Genomic DNA, 17,932 nt, shown 5'->3' with positions numbered 1-17,932 from the left:
TTTTGGGTTCACCAAAGCATCACACAGGCATTAACTCAGTTAGGGATTTTTGACTATGCTATTTAGGATTTGATGATTTATTTTAGTCTAACTGAGCTTCCCTGCACCTTTCAAAAAACAAATTAAGACATAATTCTTTTTTTAACACTTGATGCTTTAGGAAAAAGACTGATTAAATAGCTTTCCAGCTACCACTGTGCAAAACAGAGGCAGTTGTGATATGTTTGACTTTCACATCATTGAACTTTGCTACTTAAGGGTGTGTGTGTTTTGTTTTTAATTGATGAATTTAACATTACTAAAGAACTGCATACTTAACTCTTACTCAAACTTTTTCAAGTTCTTCTTTTTGTTAATCCTCCCCTGAGGATATTTTTTCCATTGATCTTTTTAGAGAGTGGAAGAGAAGGAAAGACAGAGAGAAATATCAATGAGAGAGAAACACATAGATTGGTTTGCCTCCTGCATGCACCCTAACCATGGCCTGGGCCAGGGAGGAGCCTGCAACCAAGGTATGTGCCCTTGACCGGAATCAAACCTGGGACCCTTTGGTCTGAAGGTCCACACTCTATCCACTGAGCCAAACTGGCTAGGGCTTACTCAAACTTTTTATGAGTTACCACTTTTCACAATTTGACAAGTAACCCAAATATGTCTTTATGCATTTATTTAAAAAAAATAACAAGTGGAATTATTCTCTTAGTTGTCTTGATTTTAGGATGCTTGACTATCACATTAGAGAATATAACTTTCCTTCATTCTTCATAATTGATGATTAAAATTCTATAGAGAAAATATCATACTTTTTTTTTCACTTATTGGTAGATGTTTAGGTTATCTTAGTTTTTCCTGGTAATATTTTTAAACAAACACTTTAATTTGTAAATCATATCTTTATACATGTGTTAAGATGTTGAATGATTAAGCTTGCTTTGTTATTTTTCTGGCTTTATCTTGGGCAAGTGAATTCAGTAAAACTTCTGTATCCTGAGAATGTAAGTGGAGGAGTGCAGTCAATTATAACTAGACAAGTAACACCAGTGACTATTATGGAACATACTGGGGGCTCATGAAATGTTCATTGAGTGAATGAATAAATAAATGCATAAGGAATTGTGGCCTGTTTCATATTAAACATTTATTTGGTGGAGTAATGTTTCATGGAGTCAACATGTTATATCAGAATCTTTGCATGTGACTAATGTATTCAAGAGGTCCTTGTTTATAATTCCTACTTCAATTGGGTCTTAAGTATTTACATCATGTTTATGAATCCTCTCTGTGCCTGAATGAAAGTTCAGAAATCTCTGCAACACATGTGTGAACATCTAGTTATTTTAGTACCAAATGGCTATGCCCTGCCTTTCTGTTTGAGACTTGAATTTAGTTTCTAGTTGTGCTACTTACCCAGATGTATGGTCATGGATACTTATAAGCCCCCTGATCTCAAGTTAGCAAATTGATGGTAATAGTATGTGATTATGTATGACACACACATATAAACATGTATGCATACAGTGAAGGGTTAGCCCAGTGCCTAGAGTCATTAAACGCTTAGTACATGGAAATAATTATTGTGAATTTTATTGTTATATAGAAATGTGGTGACAATATGGACTATTTGATCAGTGTCTGTTCAACAAGAAAAGCAGTTTATTTAGGTGCAGAATAGAGGAGTTTTGTGTTTTGGAGGAGCAATAGTGACATATAAGCAAGGGTAGGGGATGGTATAAAATGGCTAACCTTGTCTATATTGATTCTCTCTTCCCCAAGTAATTGCAGTAGTGCAGTGGTTCTCAAAGTGTGTTCCAGCTGGGTTCCCCAAGACCCTTTCATGGGGTTTGCAAGGTAAAAACTTTCTTTAACAATAATACGATGTTATCTGCCCTTTCCCTTTCCTTCTCTCATGAGCAGGTTTTCCAGAGGCTACCCAATGTGTGATATCAAATTGAATACAGAAGCAAATATGAGAATCTAGCTGTCTACTATTAAGCCAGGGAATAAGGAGATTTGTAAATAAAGGAAGAAAGAAAATAATACCATTCTTGCCACTAATTTCTTTTGTTCTGGGAAATATAATCATTTTTTTCATTAAAATGTTATTTGTGTTCTCATATAATGGGTTTATTAGCAGTATTTTTATATTAATCAATAAATAATTATTTACAGATATTTTTAGTTTCAATTTACAATGCTACATATCTATAACTGTAACTCACATAAACAAAAGCTCTTTGGTCTCCTCAATATATTTAAGAGTGTAAAGCGGTTTCAAGATCCAAAAATTTGAGAACCACAGCAGTGGTCCATCAGCCTATTAGTTTCTCTGGGAGGTAATAAAGTGTGCTACAGTCTTGCTGCAAACACATTAAAAATTGAAATGAAATAAGAAAGCTCTGAAAACTATTTCCAAATCTGAGAGATTTAGGTAGCTTAGAAATGTGGTGTTTTATTTATTCAACCTTTTCGATGTTTCTATAAAATCAGACAGCAATTTATAGCTCTTGGCTTTTTAAAAACTGTTTATCTGTGTCCAATAACATGGCTCAGTTCTCTCTTTAGTTTTTTGTGCTTGTGAGAAGGAATGATTAAAGAAGGCCCCAGCTGTCTCCAAGACCCTGAGAGACTGTATCTTTTTCACTTAGGGCATAAAACCTTTCTCATATCCCCTTGCAGCTGGTACCTCAGAGCTGTTTTGGGGAGGAGAGCAGGTGAGGTCACTGGGTCCCATGATCTGGAGGGTAATTAATAGTCCCATGACTAAATGGACATTTTATAAATATTCAGGTCTATTTTGGCTTCCTGGGAACAATCGTGTTGGTACCCCTTACAACTCTCTTTGGAGACACCAAGCATTTTCTGGGTGAATGCTGGTCCTCAGCTGTCTGCTTAGGGTTGCTTTTCCAGGCAGCAGATTCCTCATTTGCATATTCTGTATTCGCCCTCATGCAAAACAGCACACCCATTTCTCCCTTTCACAATGGCACTGAGAGCTTCCTTTGGAAACGACAGCCAAAATCTCCTTCTGTTTATGCAGAACCCAATGATTTAGATGCCATGCAAATTAATTCGGTTTTGATTTGAATGCTTCCAGAGATTGGGGGGGTTGGGGTGGAGAGTGGACTATTTGCACAGGACTCTTTGTGTAAACCCTAGCCGCCCTCTACTGCCCTGATGTGGCTGGTTGTCACTCCCCAGCCCCTTGCCCCATGCAAAGCAACCAGACTCCCGCTGCTCATTTCATTTTGACCTTTGGAAAGAAACTTAGCAGTTGGTGAATCCCTTGGCTTGCCTGTGTAGTGACAGCTTCAGCTGGAATCTTGCTGTTCTTTCTGAGGTGGGAGGGAGGAGATGACACTATTCAGATTATGCTAGGAATGTTTAGAAGTGTCCCAACAAAGGGCTTAAAAAACATTGTAAAGTAAAAAGATCAAATTCTTTGCAAAAGAATTGTCAGATCTCAGGAAGTTCCAAAAATAGGCTTTAGGTTACTAGCGGGCTTGAGTCCATTTCTTGATATAAGAAACATCCAAACCTGTAGAGAATTTTTATGAGTTTATTTGAGCCAAATTGATGACAATTGCTGGGAAGCAAAATCTCAACACAATAAGAAAAATGCTCTGGAGAATGGCAGTTCTGCTGCTTATTTTATGCATTAGAATCAAAGGAGGCAATCTAAAGAGGGTTACATGAAATTCATTGGTGGTAGATTAAGGGAGTGGGAGAAAGCAAAGTGGGGGAATCTCTGAGATTAAATTAAAAAACAAAATAAAGAAACATACTTCTCTTACATTGGTAGGTACAGGATAGTTAATCATCAACATTTACAGCACATAGAGATAGTATATTCAGAACAAGATAACAATGAGCGGTTCTGTGGTCTGATACTCTGGTACTATGGGTGTGCCCTGAGGGATATGAAAAAAGGAGATTTCAAAGGTATGTTATCTTAGATGCAAAAAAAGGCAATAGACAGGCTCACTTAAGGTAAATTAAAGATTAGTCTTTGTTAAGAAAGCTACAGGCCTAGGATATAATTACCCGATATGACCTGCTTTTAATTAGGAATTTTTATGTTTAGACCTATGTGGTTACCTCTTACCTTGTCAGGTTTAGTATGTGGTACCCCCTTTTTTCCCACACATTCTTTTAACAAATATATATTGAAAGTGTAGAATCTACAAACCATCATTGGTATTTTCACCATTGGTTTCTATATCTATAGATGAACACATCAGTCTTCATAACAAGAATCACCATTGAAATCTGGGATATTTTCACTTATATCCCAGGCAAATGTTTTTAAAAGGTATGTTATTATAATTCTGTTCCTTATTCCATATGTGCATTCACTTCAGATTGAATTCCTGTCTTCCCCTCCTACCCAGTGTTTGCAAATTTCCTTTAACCTTTGCTTTATTCCCCTAAAGTAGAAACGCAAGCACACTGCATTTCTTACCCAACAAACATCACTCTCTGCTTGAAAACAGAAGACCATGATCATATGTATTCTATAAACTAGAAGAAGAGGACTTTGCATGAAATGTTTTTGAAGTTCAATTAGTTTTGAGTTCAAGCTAATTTCACAGGGCAGAAAATGGGCATAGCCAGACTTCGAGTGTAATTAAGTGGAGGCAGGGTCAGGAAAGACAACATCTAAATGTGGAAGAGCTTTTGTTTAGCTCCACATGGTCTGACAAAGTTTGATGATGCTGTTCAAAGTCCATTTGGGATGGATTATTAGGATTAAAGAACAGCAGAAGGCTCTGTACTTGGTACATTCTCTGGTGTCATTAGTGGATGAGAAAATTCAGCTGCTTATCTGGCTCTTGTTTCTGAGGATGGATTTAAACAGACCCACACTTCTTAAAGGTGATCTTACTAACCTCTTCTTAATAAGTTACAGATCTCAAATTGCCCAAAATCCTTAAAATACCATTTGAAGTAAGTTGATTGATAATTATCATTTCCCCTATGTGTGCAGATATTTTCCTCAGCAGTACAAAGCTATGGTACAGTTTCTTAATTACCCAGATAATCCTGTTTGCTTGTATTTTTAAACTATGAAGTGCTGGGTAATTATTCAATTCTTAATAGAAGGCAAATGGCAATGTAAACAATAATTAGGATGTGAGACAGACTAATGTGCTTCAAAGCAAATTGGATTTTTTTTTTCATACTGTTCAGCATGAAGTCCCATAAAGCTAACAATTTAGAAGCAAGGCAAAAAAGGTGCCATTTTGTCCATATTTTATGCCGTTATCTCTTCATGGCTTGTTTCTGTGAATAGCAGTTTGCCCCAATGAGGCTGGCTGTGCCCAAGCCAAATGTTTTGCTAACAATTGCCTTCCTGCTGTTTGACATTTGGCTGTCTTCTCCCAGGGCTCCAGATTGGTCCTTTGTCTGCTTCAGATCCCAGGGGTCAGAGGTTAACAGAATACTGATTTCCTCCCATAATACCATGGCAGGTAAATATGGGCCAACTTCAGGATCAGTTAAGACGCAGCTCAGACAGGAATGCTTTTCTCCAGAGCCTTTGTCCTTAAGAACTTCCCTGATTTAAGATGCCAAGTTTCCCAGCTCTTGCTTCCCACCATAGATCCTTCATTATGAGCGCTGCCTTCCCTTTTATGGGTTTTTTTCATTCACAACTAACAATATATCCCCAGAAATACATGGCCTGAAAATTATGAACAAATCATTGCTTTTGATTAATTAATTTTACCAACTTAAGATTGTAATACTTTAAATTTTTATCTAGTTAATTATATCTTGTAGTCGTATCTGTACTATATGTTTCATTGGTGAAATAAACTGATAACAAAAGGGTAGACAAAGATAGTTTAAAAATGGTGCTATTACCTCCCCTCCCCTTTTTTTCTCGTCTAGCCTTCACGGTGTGTTGCCAGTTAGAGGTATAATTAAACGAGCAATCGATTTTATTTTCCATTTTCATCATTTATGGAGATGTCCAAGCATTCATCAATATCAATGTTATTAATGTTTTACATTAGTTAATTATATCAGTCTTAATTTTTTTCTCCTAAGATTAATGTAACTCAGTAGGCTACTTTCTAATTGGTTATGATGCACATGTAGCCTTTAAAAGTTTAAAATATATTTCGAACTCTCAGACATCTTGTTATCATCAATTAATTTTAAGCCACTTTTCTATATATTAGCTCTCCCATTTCTATCTGGCCAACCTCGTTCACATTGCTCTGTGAACTTGATGCTTAGATTCATTTGTTTTCAGTTTTTAAGTGTTTGAAAAAGACCTCCCCACTTTGAAAAACAGTTCCCTTTTCAAGTGTCCAGCTTGGCAATGACTGAAGCAGCCCCCAGGCAAATTACCATGTTAAAAGAACAGATCAATACCATTCTGGCTCCTCCACCCTTCTTGCTCTCTTCCAAGGGGGAAGAGTTTTGAAGAACCCTAGGAGGCCCTTGACAGATGTGCCAGGAGACTTCAAGAGGGTTGTCAATTGCCAAGTGGGGAACATTGACAGTTTGATCTAGTGCCCAGACAGCTTCTCCGCTGGCCATTTGAAAATGGATGCAAGAGGAATTGACAGCTTCGAGAAAGCTCAAGCAGTTCATGTAATTATGGAGAGGATTAGAAGAAAAGTGTTGGGAGAAATAAGAGATCAATACTAGGGCACGAGTTGACTGAACTCACCTTTAGCTGTTAGAGCACTCCATTTTGTAACATTTAGCCTGTGCATAGAGAAGAATATTTTACAGGGTTTTTTTTTTTTTTAAGTGTTATATAAGCCTAGGCATAAGAAAAAAAAAAAAAGCAACTCCTCTGATTTTTGAGAGAGGACTTGTAGGTAATTAACAGTATAATGCTTCCAGTACTTAAGATGTGAAGGTGCTAATTAACTAATGGGAAAAATTGAGATTTCATTACTCTGTGTCTCTAACTGAGGTATCAGCAAAGAAGTGCATGTGAAAATAATATTTGAACGTTCAGGTTTCCATTTATAGCATTTTCTTTAGGAACTACTTCTCTGTTTTTTGTATCCCAGAGTCTAAAATTAGCAATAATGAAGGACTACATTAAAACAATATAAAAGTGTGTTGATTTTTACAGAAAACACCTCATGTTGATAGAGAAAAGAATATTATGTACATGAATGAAAGAAAAACATATTTTAAAAAAAGGTCTGAAACACAACCTGAGGGTCTCAAATGGTCTTACTTTTAGGAAGTTACATTCCACAGGGCAAAAATTGTGACTGTACCCAGTTAAAACAAGCCCAAGTACATAATTTATTCTAACCTTCATGAAGGATTCTGGGATTCTCATTCACAAAATGTTATAGCTATAACTATTTTAATAATTTTTAAATGGGTACTTGATAATAGCCAGAGCTCTGCACTATGATTTTAGCAATTATACTGAAACTCTTTTTGAAAGTTCATTATTAGATCTTTTCTTTTTTCTCCTAGAGAAACATAAAGTAATTTATTGAAGAAAAGTAATGTCTGACCTTATAAAGATCACAACTATTATTGCAACTTTTAAAAATATAGTAAAAAGAACCCTTTCCCAAAAAGTGGATTGTTGACTTCTATAGATAATGATTGAAAAACACAAACCTACTGAGCGTTTCAATATTTTCCATTATACCTTCTAGCTAGTTATCACTGATCTACAGGAAAGCTATTGATTTTTGTATGTTTATCTTGCATCCAATCTCTTTATTGAACTGCCTTGTGAATACTAATAGGTTTTCAGTTAATTCTCCAGGACTCTCTAGAGACCTAATATGTTTGACTGCAAGCAATTTTGTTTCTCTCCTTCTAAAAATCAGACCTCTTATTTCTGATTTTTATCTTATAACATTTGTCAGAATTTTCAGACCAGCAATAAATAATAATGTAGACTGTGAGCACCTTTATTTTATGTCCAATTTCAGTGGACATAATTTAAGTATGCTATGAGATATTACCAAGTTTTAAACATTTCTCAGATAGAACAAATTTTGAATTTTGTTAAACTACTACAAGTATTTCTTTTACTTTGTGACCTTTTTGACTTGTCATGATGTGATTTAATATATTAATAGATTTTTCTGATAATTAACCATAAGGTCTGTTTGCATTTGTGGGGGTAGAGGGGAACTTATAAGATGGCAGTGAGTTTTGATAAGCAGATTATTGAGTTCCATTTGTTAATTGAAAATTATAATTAGGAGCCAGAGCTTTGGAATAGAACTGAATTTTAATCTCAGTTTTTTCACTTACAGTGTGATTGGGCTAGTTACTTACCTTAGTACTTTGGCTTTCTACTCTGTAACATGGTAATATGATACCTACTCCATAGGTATAGTTAGGGTTAAATAAGATAATATATGTAAGTTCCACCTAGGAATTGAACTTATTAGGTGCTCAGTAAAATATAGTTTTTATTATGAAATTTTTATAAATATCCAAATTATATTAATTTATATATTCTGTTTTTAAGTCTATCCCTTTCTCTCTCCACTCCCATTTTATCAAGTTTTAATATAATAGTCAATTTGTAAACTTAATTATGATAGTTTTCCATTTTTAATTAACATTGTAGAAAGTTCATGTGCCTGTCAACTAGCTTTTCTCTGTAAGTTTGAAAGATTTCATCATTAAAACTGGCTCTGGACTGTGCACTTTTGATTTGGGCGCTTTTCTGTATGTTTGCTAGACTTCAGTAAAAAAATGCAACAACCACAGAAAGGAAACCTTGTTCAGTTGCTTTCCAAGTCACACAAATGGCTTTTCAGCCCAGCATAGTAGACATTTGCTTTGACTTTGATTTGGGCCATTCCCAGCCTCTGCTGACTTTAGGGTAAAAAGCAAAGGTGCCACATTGCTGTCATGCATAATTACTTTATTGAGATTTCTCATTACCTGTGTAGATCTTAAGCATATAAGTTAAAGGTAATGGGAGCATTAGACCTGGAGTTAGTGCATAGGCATGGTTGGGCTATCCATTAAGCATTAGCCTGGCTGTTAATGAGAATCCAGTTGAGAAAATATTTAATACTAGAGGACTGGTGCACAAATTCATGCACAGGTCCCCCTCCCCCCACCCCCACCCCACCCGGGTGGCCTGCAGGGATCGGGCCAAAACCCAGTCCAACGCTGCCTGCAGCTCCTACCTGCCGCTCCTGCTCATCCCAGCCCCACTGTGCCTGCCACAGGCTCGCACCCAATCAGTCCCAATCAGGAGAGACTCACACTGCCCTGCCGCAGCAGTGCTCACCAGCCATAAGCCCTGCATCTGGTGCCCTCCCAAAGGGAGTGGCCTGCAGGATCCAGCTGAAACAGGCTCTCCGACATCCCCAGAGGGGTCCTGGGTTGTGAGAAGGTGCAGGCCAGGCTGAGGGAACCCACCGGTACACTATCGGGCAGAGGAGGGGGCAGGAGGGCTCCAGGGCATGTCTGGCCCATCTTGCTCAGTCCCGATTGGCCAGAACCCAGCAGCAAGCTAACCTACTCTTTGGAGCATCTGCCCCCTGGTGGTCAGTGCACATCATAGCGACTGGTCAACCAGTTAACTGTCTGCCCCCTGGTGGTCAGTGCACATCATAGAGAGCAATTGAGCAGCCTTAGCATATCATTAGCATATTACGCTTTGATTGGTTGTTCTGCTGTTGGGTCTATTTGCATATTACCCTTTTATTATATAGGATTCCATCAGGGAAAGCTGCATTCCACTGCAGAGGGAATGTGGATACAGGCTTCAGAACTGCAGTGCTTTGCTCTCTTTCTCTCTTTTTTTTATTGAGAAAGAGAGAACATGGAATGACAGGTCCACGTTTGTAGAAATATCTGGTGTTCCTTAGAGCTGCAACTTTGACACAATAATTTGTAAATGTTTTCTATTGGTTTAGAGGATAGGCAAGTTTTAATTTTCATTTCAAATTATTCTGTGGGCCATAGCGGACAGAACAAAGACCAGAGGGCAGATATTGCCTGAAGATAAGGAAGAACTCTCCGATATTTTGAACTAGGCGTGAGTGGAATGAGATGCCTTTTGAGATAATGAGTTCCACATCTCTGAGGCCAGTGTTCAACCTGCCTAATAACCCTGGGGAATCTAACAGCATCCTGCAGTAAGATATCTCAAAAGGAGCACCCTTGTCATTTTGGGCAGGACAATTCTTCCTTTGGTAATATTTCCCAAATATTATGAGTCTGTCCTGTGCACAATGGACAAGCACATTGCAAGGCTAGTCCTGGGGCCCTAAATTCCTGTGGCATCCTCCAGCTCCTATGACAGGCTAACACCGCTCTCCTTTTTCCAAATGCCTCAGGAATTGATACTAATCTCAATTGTAAACTTCTAGTCTAGACAAACTGTAAGATCACTTGCAACTCTAAGTGGGTATCTGGTACTCTATTTTAAATATTTTATATTTTCTGTAGGTAGGTAATCTAGGTCTAGGATCTTCTACCATAGAAAAGATGTAGAAGCTCTTCAAACAATCCCAGCTATCAACCTCTCGACTTTTTATTTTCTTTAAGTCTAAGTGTATACCATAGCATCTCAAAAATTAGTTCATGTTCCCCAATAGACTCCAGTTAAAGGAGATGGGGAATGTCTTTTAGAATAAATTATTAATGTTTTATAAAAGTATCTGTAGTAACCATCAACTAAGTGCTCCTGGCTTTAATTTCTTTAGTCCTAAAACAGCCTTATAAGGTAGGTCCTGTTATACCCATTTTACAGTTGGGAAAGTTGAGGCATGGAAAGGTGCCTAAAGCCATGTAGATTATTTAGTATGCTTAAAACCAGATAGACTGGCTCCAGCCTCAGCATCTACCAACTCTATACTGTACTTTCTCTGGGGAAGAATAGTTAGAAGGAAAGAAATCTCTCCCTAGAGTGTATTACTGAACAAATTATTTGTATTTTGACTCTGTATCAAAGCAGAGAAGGAAGTTATAAGCATAGACCCAAGTTTACAAAAGACAGCATCAGCGCATCCTAATAGGACAGCCCAACCCCAGATGATAACTTTTTTATTTCATAATGTGGTGCAATAAATCCAAGGAGGTTTAGGAGAAAAATCAATCTAAAAAGCATTACCTTTAATAATCTATTATGTTGTGCACGTGTTTTTAAGCTGATTCAGTTAGAGTATTTAGTTGCAAATATGTGCAGAAAAAAATGGCAATGAAATCATTGAGAAGGCAATTCATTTATGTAAAAAGAGAAAAGGGGGAAAACATGGGGTAAACAATTACAATTGCTGGGATATATTCATTCCTTTAGAACCCACACATCCATCCTACCCTTTCTCCACTGTGTTGCTACCTTGTAGCTTCAGTGGAAATAGCTTACTTTTCAGCACCTAAAACATTACGTTCTGAATTGTTAAATTATATTACACACAATATTCTTTTTTTGTTTAAAAAAGAAGCTTAAACCATTAGGTTTTCTGTTGACTCCCACACAACCCTACTTACTGAAGGTCATTACATTAACTTGACAATCACTACTTTTCTATACACAGATGTTGCATGTAGGGAACATAATGTGTTTGCCCAGGCTGCGTAGTTTCCCTTACGAAATTTGTCTTTATAGTCCTATAAACAATGGAAACATCTTGGAGGCTATTTGTCCTTTCTCCGTCTGATGGCGGGGTGTGCTAGTTTGGGTTCTGTTGCTGACCGAGGCAAAATCACAGGTCCTATGCTGAGGCTTTGCGAAGTGGGGGACGTCTCTCTTCTTAGAGTTGGAAAGAACTTAGGACTTCTTTATTTATAGTTCATGCTTTTCATTTCACATATGAGGAAGCTGAGGCTCAAATAGATAAAGTATAAAATATATGGATAATGACTAATGCCTAAATCTGGAATTTTAGAGTCTTGCCTTTTGCTCATGCTAAAGGAAAAGAAGCCCAGAAAAAACGTTGATGCCAAGGCAAAGTAGCATCTGCATGTTTTTGAGGTTGGCCTTGGAGAATCGTATATGTACTCAAACGTACACAATGTGGTCCTTGATTGCAATCCTTAGGGCTTCAGTAAACTCTAACCCTTCCCCCTGCCCCCCTTTTAGACTTGAAATTCCTGAATATACTGTGCCTCTTTCTGTAGATATCAACACAGCCTAGGTCTTCATATATTTCTATGCACTATTCCATTTACAGTTTGTAACCTAAGAGAGTGAACAGCCCTCTAAAAATGTTTATAACATGTGATAAGTAAAATAAGCTTAGATGAGGACCTGGAGGAGGGAGATGCTAAAGTCCCATTGGGGGTGAGATATGAAGGACGACTTTTAGAAAATTAAACAGTATTGAAGAATAGCTGATTTCAGCATTAAATAATTCTTAAGCATCCACTGTGCTCAGTCAATAGGGAGGCAAAAATGCATATTGGTATGAAACCTACCACTAGAGACAGTAGCCCGTGGCATATAGAGGATGTGTGAGAGGGAAAGTCTGAGAAATTTCTAAGCTTCAGGCTTGGTTCATCCATTCTTAGATTAAGGAATTCTTGGAGGATGAGGTAATTTTGAAAGGATGTTGGTTTGGCCTGGCAGGATGAAGGATTGTTTTAGTTTATAGTTGCTAAATGTAGAATATATGAATGGCTGAGGGTACGGGTCTAAGAAAGGAGGATCATCATATTCTTGTTTGCTTCTTGGTTCTGAATTTGACTTTGTGGAAAAGTAAGTTCTGAGAGGCTTTAGTATGATACTCTGGGAAATATCTGAGTCTGCTCAGGCTGCCCTAACAGAATACTACAGACTAGGTGACTTACACAGAGATGTATTTTCTCACAGTCCTGGAAGCCGGGAGTCCAAGATTGAGGTTCCATAGAGTTGGTTTTTGGTGAAGGTTCTTTTCCTGGATGCAGTCGCTTTCACACTGTATCCTCCTGGCCTTTTCTGAGCATGTGTGTGGTGAGGGAGAGACCACTGGTGCTGGTGTCTCTTTCTCTTTTTATCAGGGCACCACTCCTATAGGATTAGGGCCCCACCCTTATAACCTCATTTAACCTTAATTACTTCCCTAAAGGCCCAATCTTCAAATACAGTCACATTGGGGGTTCGGCTTTCAACATATGAATTTGCAAGAGGGCACAATTCATTCCGTCACAAAAGATAAAAAATGCATTTCTTTGTTTTACAAGACATGTGCCCACGTGGCAGGTCATTAAGACTTAGCCTTTGTATCAAACTTAGTCTTCATGTCTTACAGTGTGTATGCCTGTGTGGACTTCTCAAGAAGACAGTGTGACTTGGTGGCCTAGAGCTTGGGCCCTGATGCCCAGGGCTCTTTAGGGCCCTTCTAGGAGTGTGGATCTTGTACAAATTACTTACTGTCTCTTATCACTAATCACTTGTATTCCTCATGGCAGGGGAACATGGTTTTAAGCCATGTTCAAGGGAACTTATGAATCATGAAGTTACCTAGTTAATGAAAAAAACAACACACACACACACACACACACACACACACACACAAGAAACACACACCAAGAAAGTCAGTCATGTTGTTTGTAAAAAAAAAAAAAAGTAGTAATGTAAGCAAGTAAAAAGATAAGCAAAGTCATCTATAATGTCACCACATAATGAGAGCCATGCTTATCATTTGGTTTCTGTACTTCCAGGCTTCCTTTGATGTGTACACACACACACACACACACACACACACACACACACACACAGTATTGATCATACAGCATGATCATAAACTCTTTCCAGATCAAGAAACATAGCTTCATAACATTATTTTTAATGGCACAGAGTTTCCTGTTGCTTGGATATATCACATGTTTTCAGCTACCCTCTGTGATTGAACATTTAGGTTGCTTTCAGTTTGATGCTTTTAATAATATTGCCCTGAGTATTCTCACAGCAAAATCTTAAAATATAGCCTTCATTATTTTCAAATGACTGTTGAGTTGGAAGATACGCAATTTTAAAGGCTTTAATACTCAGTTTTGAGATACATGCTTACCAAAGCCTGAAACAATGAGGAATAGCTCACCTCTGGTGACATTACATGCAATTTTCTTGAGATGCTCATTAGTGACATGAACTCCAAAGTGGAGCTAGATTTACTCATTTGCACTTGCCTGTGAAAAAACGTAAGAATTTTGCCAACAAAACCTCTATTTTCATTCTAAAAATCAATTAAGTTTTATGCTTGCTTAAAACAAATGCAGGATTCTGTGACTACCTGTGAATGCTGTGGACAGCTACCCTGTAATATAAAGAATAGCTTTTAATATACAGGATTATATGGTTCAGTTGCTTGATGAAAATTATTTCCTCTAAATTTACTGTAAGGTTTTCCTTTCCATATCGAAGGAGCATCATTGCTCTTAAAACCCAGAGAAACACTGACTTTCAAAAAGACATTGTTAAAGTGAGCGTGATGAGGCTGATGGCTTTATATAATTGCTTAGACACTGTTGTCTTACAATTTTACAGAATGCTGTAGGGTTTCACCAACTGGAAGGGAAAATGACTTCATGGACTAGGCATGAACTTTAAAATTCCTACACACACACAAACCAGGAGATTAAATCCCTGTAGGGTTGGCTACTTCTTCTTTACTAGTTAAATGCATTGACTGCTGTTTAATCAATTGTTTCTGTGACCCAGTCATCGATACTGGCATTCATCTCCCAGGACCACTTATTCACCTTGGAATAATAATTATCTAATTGGGGAATTTTTTGCACCTACCCCTTTTTAAAACAAATTAAACATTTTGCAAATTATTTTTCCAGTTGCATGGACAGAATATGGTAAAATGTGTTATCCTTTCTTTTCCACCTCTCTCTACTCTTTTTGCCTCCCTCTTTCTCAGTGAAAGAATCCTGCACACCTTGGTGCTAATCTGGAAGACCTTGTCATTTGGAAATAGGGTAGCCCCAAGGAGAGTGAAACCATGGATGTGTTTCCTTGAACCTAAAGTATTCTTTCTGCCTTCTGTCACTCATCTCTTAGCAGTACAGAAAATAAAGTCCTGCTCTTCAAAAAATTATTTTCCTATTAAATGAATTAACACATTACTCCTTAAACTAATTCTGTTCATTGTAGACCATTGGGGAAATGCAGAGAAAGAAATACGTTCACATACAAATTGAACCTGAGGTCACATTTGGGAATATCGTGGCACATATTCCCTGGCTTCTTGATCCACAGGCCTAACTACAGACTGATTCTACTGTCCTTGTCTGGAGGGGCTGGCCTTGCCTGGCGGGGCTGGCCTTTTCCTTTCCACCACCACTGCCGACCAAGGAAATGGTTCATTGGTAACCTCAGGATCAGCTTCTTGCCTAGTAGGGATTGGCTTTGCTTTCGTAGACTGCATTCCTATCTTGTTAGGGATGAATATTGGTATCTACATACCCATGGAATTACAGCTTCCCACACACATTATTGGCCCAGACACTACAACTACTGTCTCTCTTTCCAGCTCAGCATTCCAGTTCCCACTGGGACCACCTCCTTTGGCTGTAACTCCGACATCTTCTGTGAATGAACTTGCCCTTCCCTTCCCCTAGGCTACTGCACCTTTTCCTCAGTCCCACAGAGTCTTGTTCTGAATGAGCAGGAATTTCAATGTGGGTCGCCTCAGTGACTTCTAGTCTGGTACTTTCTTAGGACCCCCTCACTGCTCTGTTCTCTGCCTTCTAGCTGGAATCCCTAAGATGATGTTGTCACAAATCAAGACTTTGTTTCCAACAACATTTGGGATCCTGATTTGGCCCTATGTCAGTCTCTTTAGCTCTAGTCCTCCAGATTCGGGTTACTTCCTATCTCCCTCTGTTACCTATGTCAGTGAGGTTTGCATATGCCTGGTTAGCCAGCCCATCCAAGATAAGCAGTATGCCCCATGCCATGGAAAGTGTTTAAGCAGAAACTAGAGGGAGTCTTTAATATGACAAGTTTCAGCAATATCCCTCTCTGGAAAGAGAGACTGGAATAAATCACTATATGCCATGGCCTTTGAGTACATTTGTGAACTGCAGTGATCATTTATTCATAAATTTATTCATTCACTCCTTTATTTATTTCAATAACAACTAAGTAAGTCTCAGTCCCAGAGACTTTGAGGATTCTGCAGGCAGCAACAAAGTAGGACCGCCTTCAGATAGAGGTTGGCAACTAAATCCAAGAATGCTGGAGACCTACCATATGCTTATTCCCTGAATGTCACTAACGCTCCAAATACTTATTTTAATGCTGCATTCAAAGCAGTTACTAAAGTTACTCACGCAGTCATTCATTATTCTTGACTAAAACAATGTTTCATGGCATGATTTATTTCATTTATCAACAACCTTGTCTATTAATTATTTGACCTACAAAAATTAAATCCACCTTAGCATAAAAAATTGCCCAGGACTAAGCACATTTGAAAATAAGGTATTATATATTTTGAAGAAGCCAGTTCCCAAAAGTTCCTATCTTATAGTAATCCTGTAAAGCCATCAAAGTGCCCACTTTCAAGGATCATTTGCATGGAAGTCTCTGTAATTGTTCTTTGAAAAAAGTCATGTACTTTAGATTCATGCAGACTTTCGTGTAAGTATAATTACTGCTCAGCAAAACTGAGGGCTGGGCATGTAGCTAGCACAAAATGAGTAATTTATTGAATTAGTAAGAGCCTGAAACATACTGGACTGAAATAGACATCTGAGTAGGGTGATAGGTCTTCTAGTCTAAAACACAAATGAAAATGTCCTTGGGATACAGGTCTACCTGTAATTTATTTTGACACTATTCTTGTGTGTAATGTTATTTTTGGCATGTTAATGTATTGTCAAAAAATTCCAATCTAATGACATGACAAAAGCTATATTTCATTTTGGAATGTAGAAAGCGTGAAAATCAATTGCATTATATATCAATGACATGCAATAAAGATAACCAGTATATTCTTAGTAATGTCACTTTTCTAGACTGATTAGCAGCCTAGAGCTATTAGATGAATTAATAGAGTTTTATTCTTACTATTATTATCAGTTGGTTTTGCTAAAGGGAGATAAAGACTCAATGCTCCTTTTTTTTTCTTTCCTAAAAAGAAAGTAATTTTTGCCAGAATCCACATAATTCCGATGATTAACTACTTTTCTTGGCACTTGACTAAACCCATGAGTTTCTGTTGGCAAATAAAATAAGTGCTGAAAGTTGAATTCACTTTCTGATCTAGTAAATAAACCAACAAAAAAAAATCAGCCTCTATGGCATTCTTTAAATTTATGACCTATCCAGTATTGTAAGAGATGGTGACAAATACTGGTTTCTTACTGAAAATACATGATATATTCCATGAGTGTGCTACAAAAATCAATGGGGTGCTTACAAATAAAACCAGAGTGACATTTTTCTTTTTCCATTTGCTTATTCATTCACTCCTATGATCACACATGGAGTACTAGGACAGAATAAAACTGTGTACTATATGGTTTCAGACACTATAGGAGATGCAAAGGTAAATAGAATATAGACCTATCCCTGTAAAAGCTTAGATTCTGGAACTAAACTGCCATGTACTATTGTATAGGTTGTTCACTGAATAAGGGTATCCAACTAAAGTGGGAAGTGGAGTCTAAAGTACAGCAATGGTATGGTTTGTAATGTTTACCCAAATGTTTGTTCTACCACTTCAGGCAAGAAGGAGAAAGAAAGATAAGGAAAGCCTCAGAGCAAAGTTGACTTGACTGTTCTATTTAAAGGATGATTGGGTTTATTTATTTAAACAAAGAAGAAAATAACAAATCAATTGCTTGAAGAGCAAAACACAAAAAGAGTTCCCTTGATTTGACATGATTGATGTTTTAGTACCTTGTGGATAGGTGATTTAGAATAGCAAATAAATGATGGTGTTTATTTAGTTCAACACATGGTTGTTCTTTCTCTCTCTCTCACTCTCTGTGTGTGCGTGTAAGAATGACATAATATAAATTGGTG

At 37.6% G+C, this 17,932-nt stretch overlaps 1 protein-coding gene across 17 annotated transcripts in view; it reads left to right on the top strand.

Annotated features, from left to right (window-relative positions):
* EPHA4 (EPH receptor A4) overlaps window positions 1–17,932 on the top strand; it is a 136,541-nt gene that overhangs the window by 12,777 nt on the left and 105,832 nt on the right. Inside the window, exon 5 of one of the 17 annotated variants that reach the window (XM_023761760.1) lies at window positions 4,226–4,278. The exons of 15 other annotated variants lie outside the window; for them this stretch is intronic. In XM_023761760.1, coding sequence (XP_023617528.1) covers window positions 4,226–4,263 — 38 coding nt within the window. In that variant the 3' untranslated portion in view covers window positions 4,264–4,278. Of the gene's footprint in view, window positions 1–1,914; window positions 2,115–4,225; window positions 4,279–17,932 lie in introns of those variants that run through there. One more of the 17 variants, XM_023761768.1, reaches the window with a different exon arrangement.

The sequence above is a fragment of the Myotis lucifugus genome, unplaced genomic scaffold (genome assembly GCF_000147115.1).
Source record: "Myotis lucifugus unplaced genomic scaffold, Myoluc2.0 scaffold_3, whole genome shotgun sequence".
NCBI classification, from domain to species: Eukaryota; Metazoa; Chordata; class Mammalia; order Chiroptera; family Vespertilionidae; genus Myotis; species Myotis lucifugus.
The sequence above is the reverse complement of the archived record's forward strand: the minus strand, read 5'-3'. Positions and strand labels throughout refer to the sequence as shown.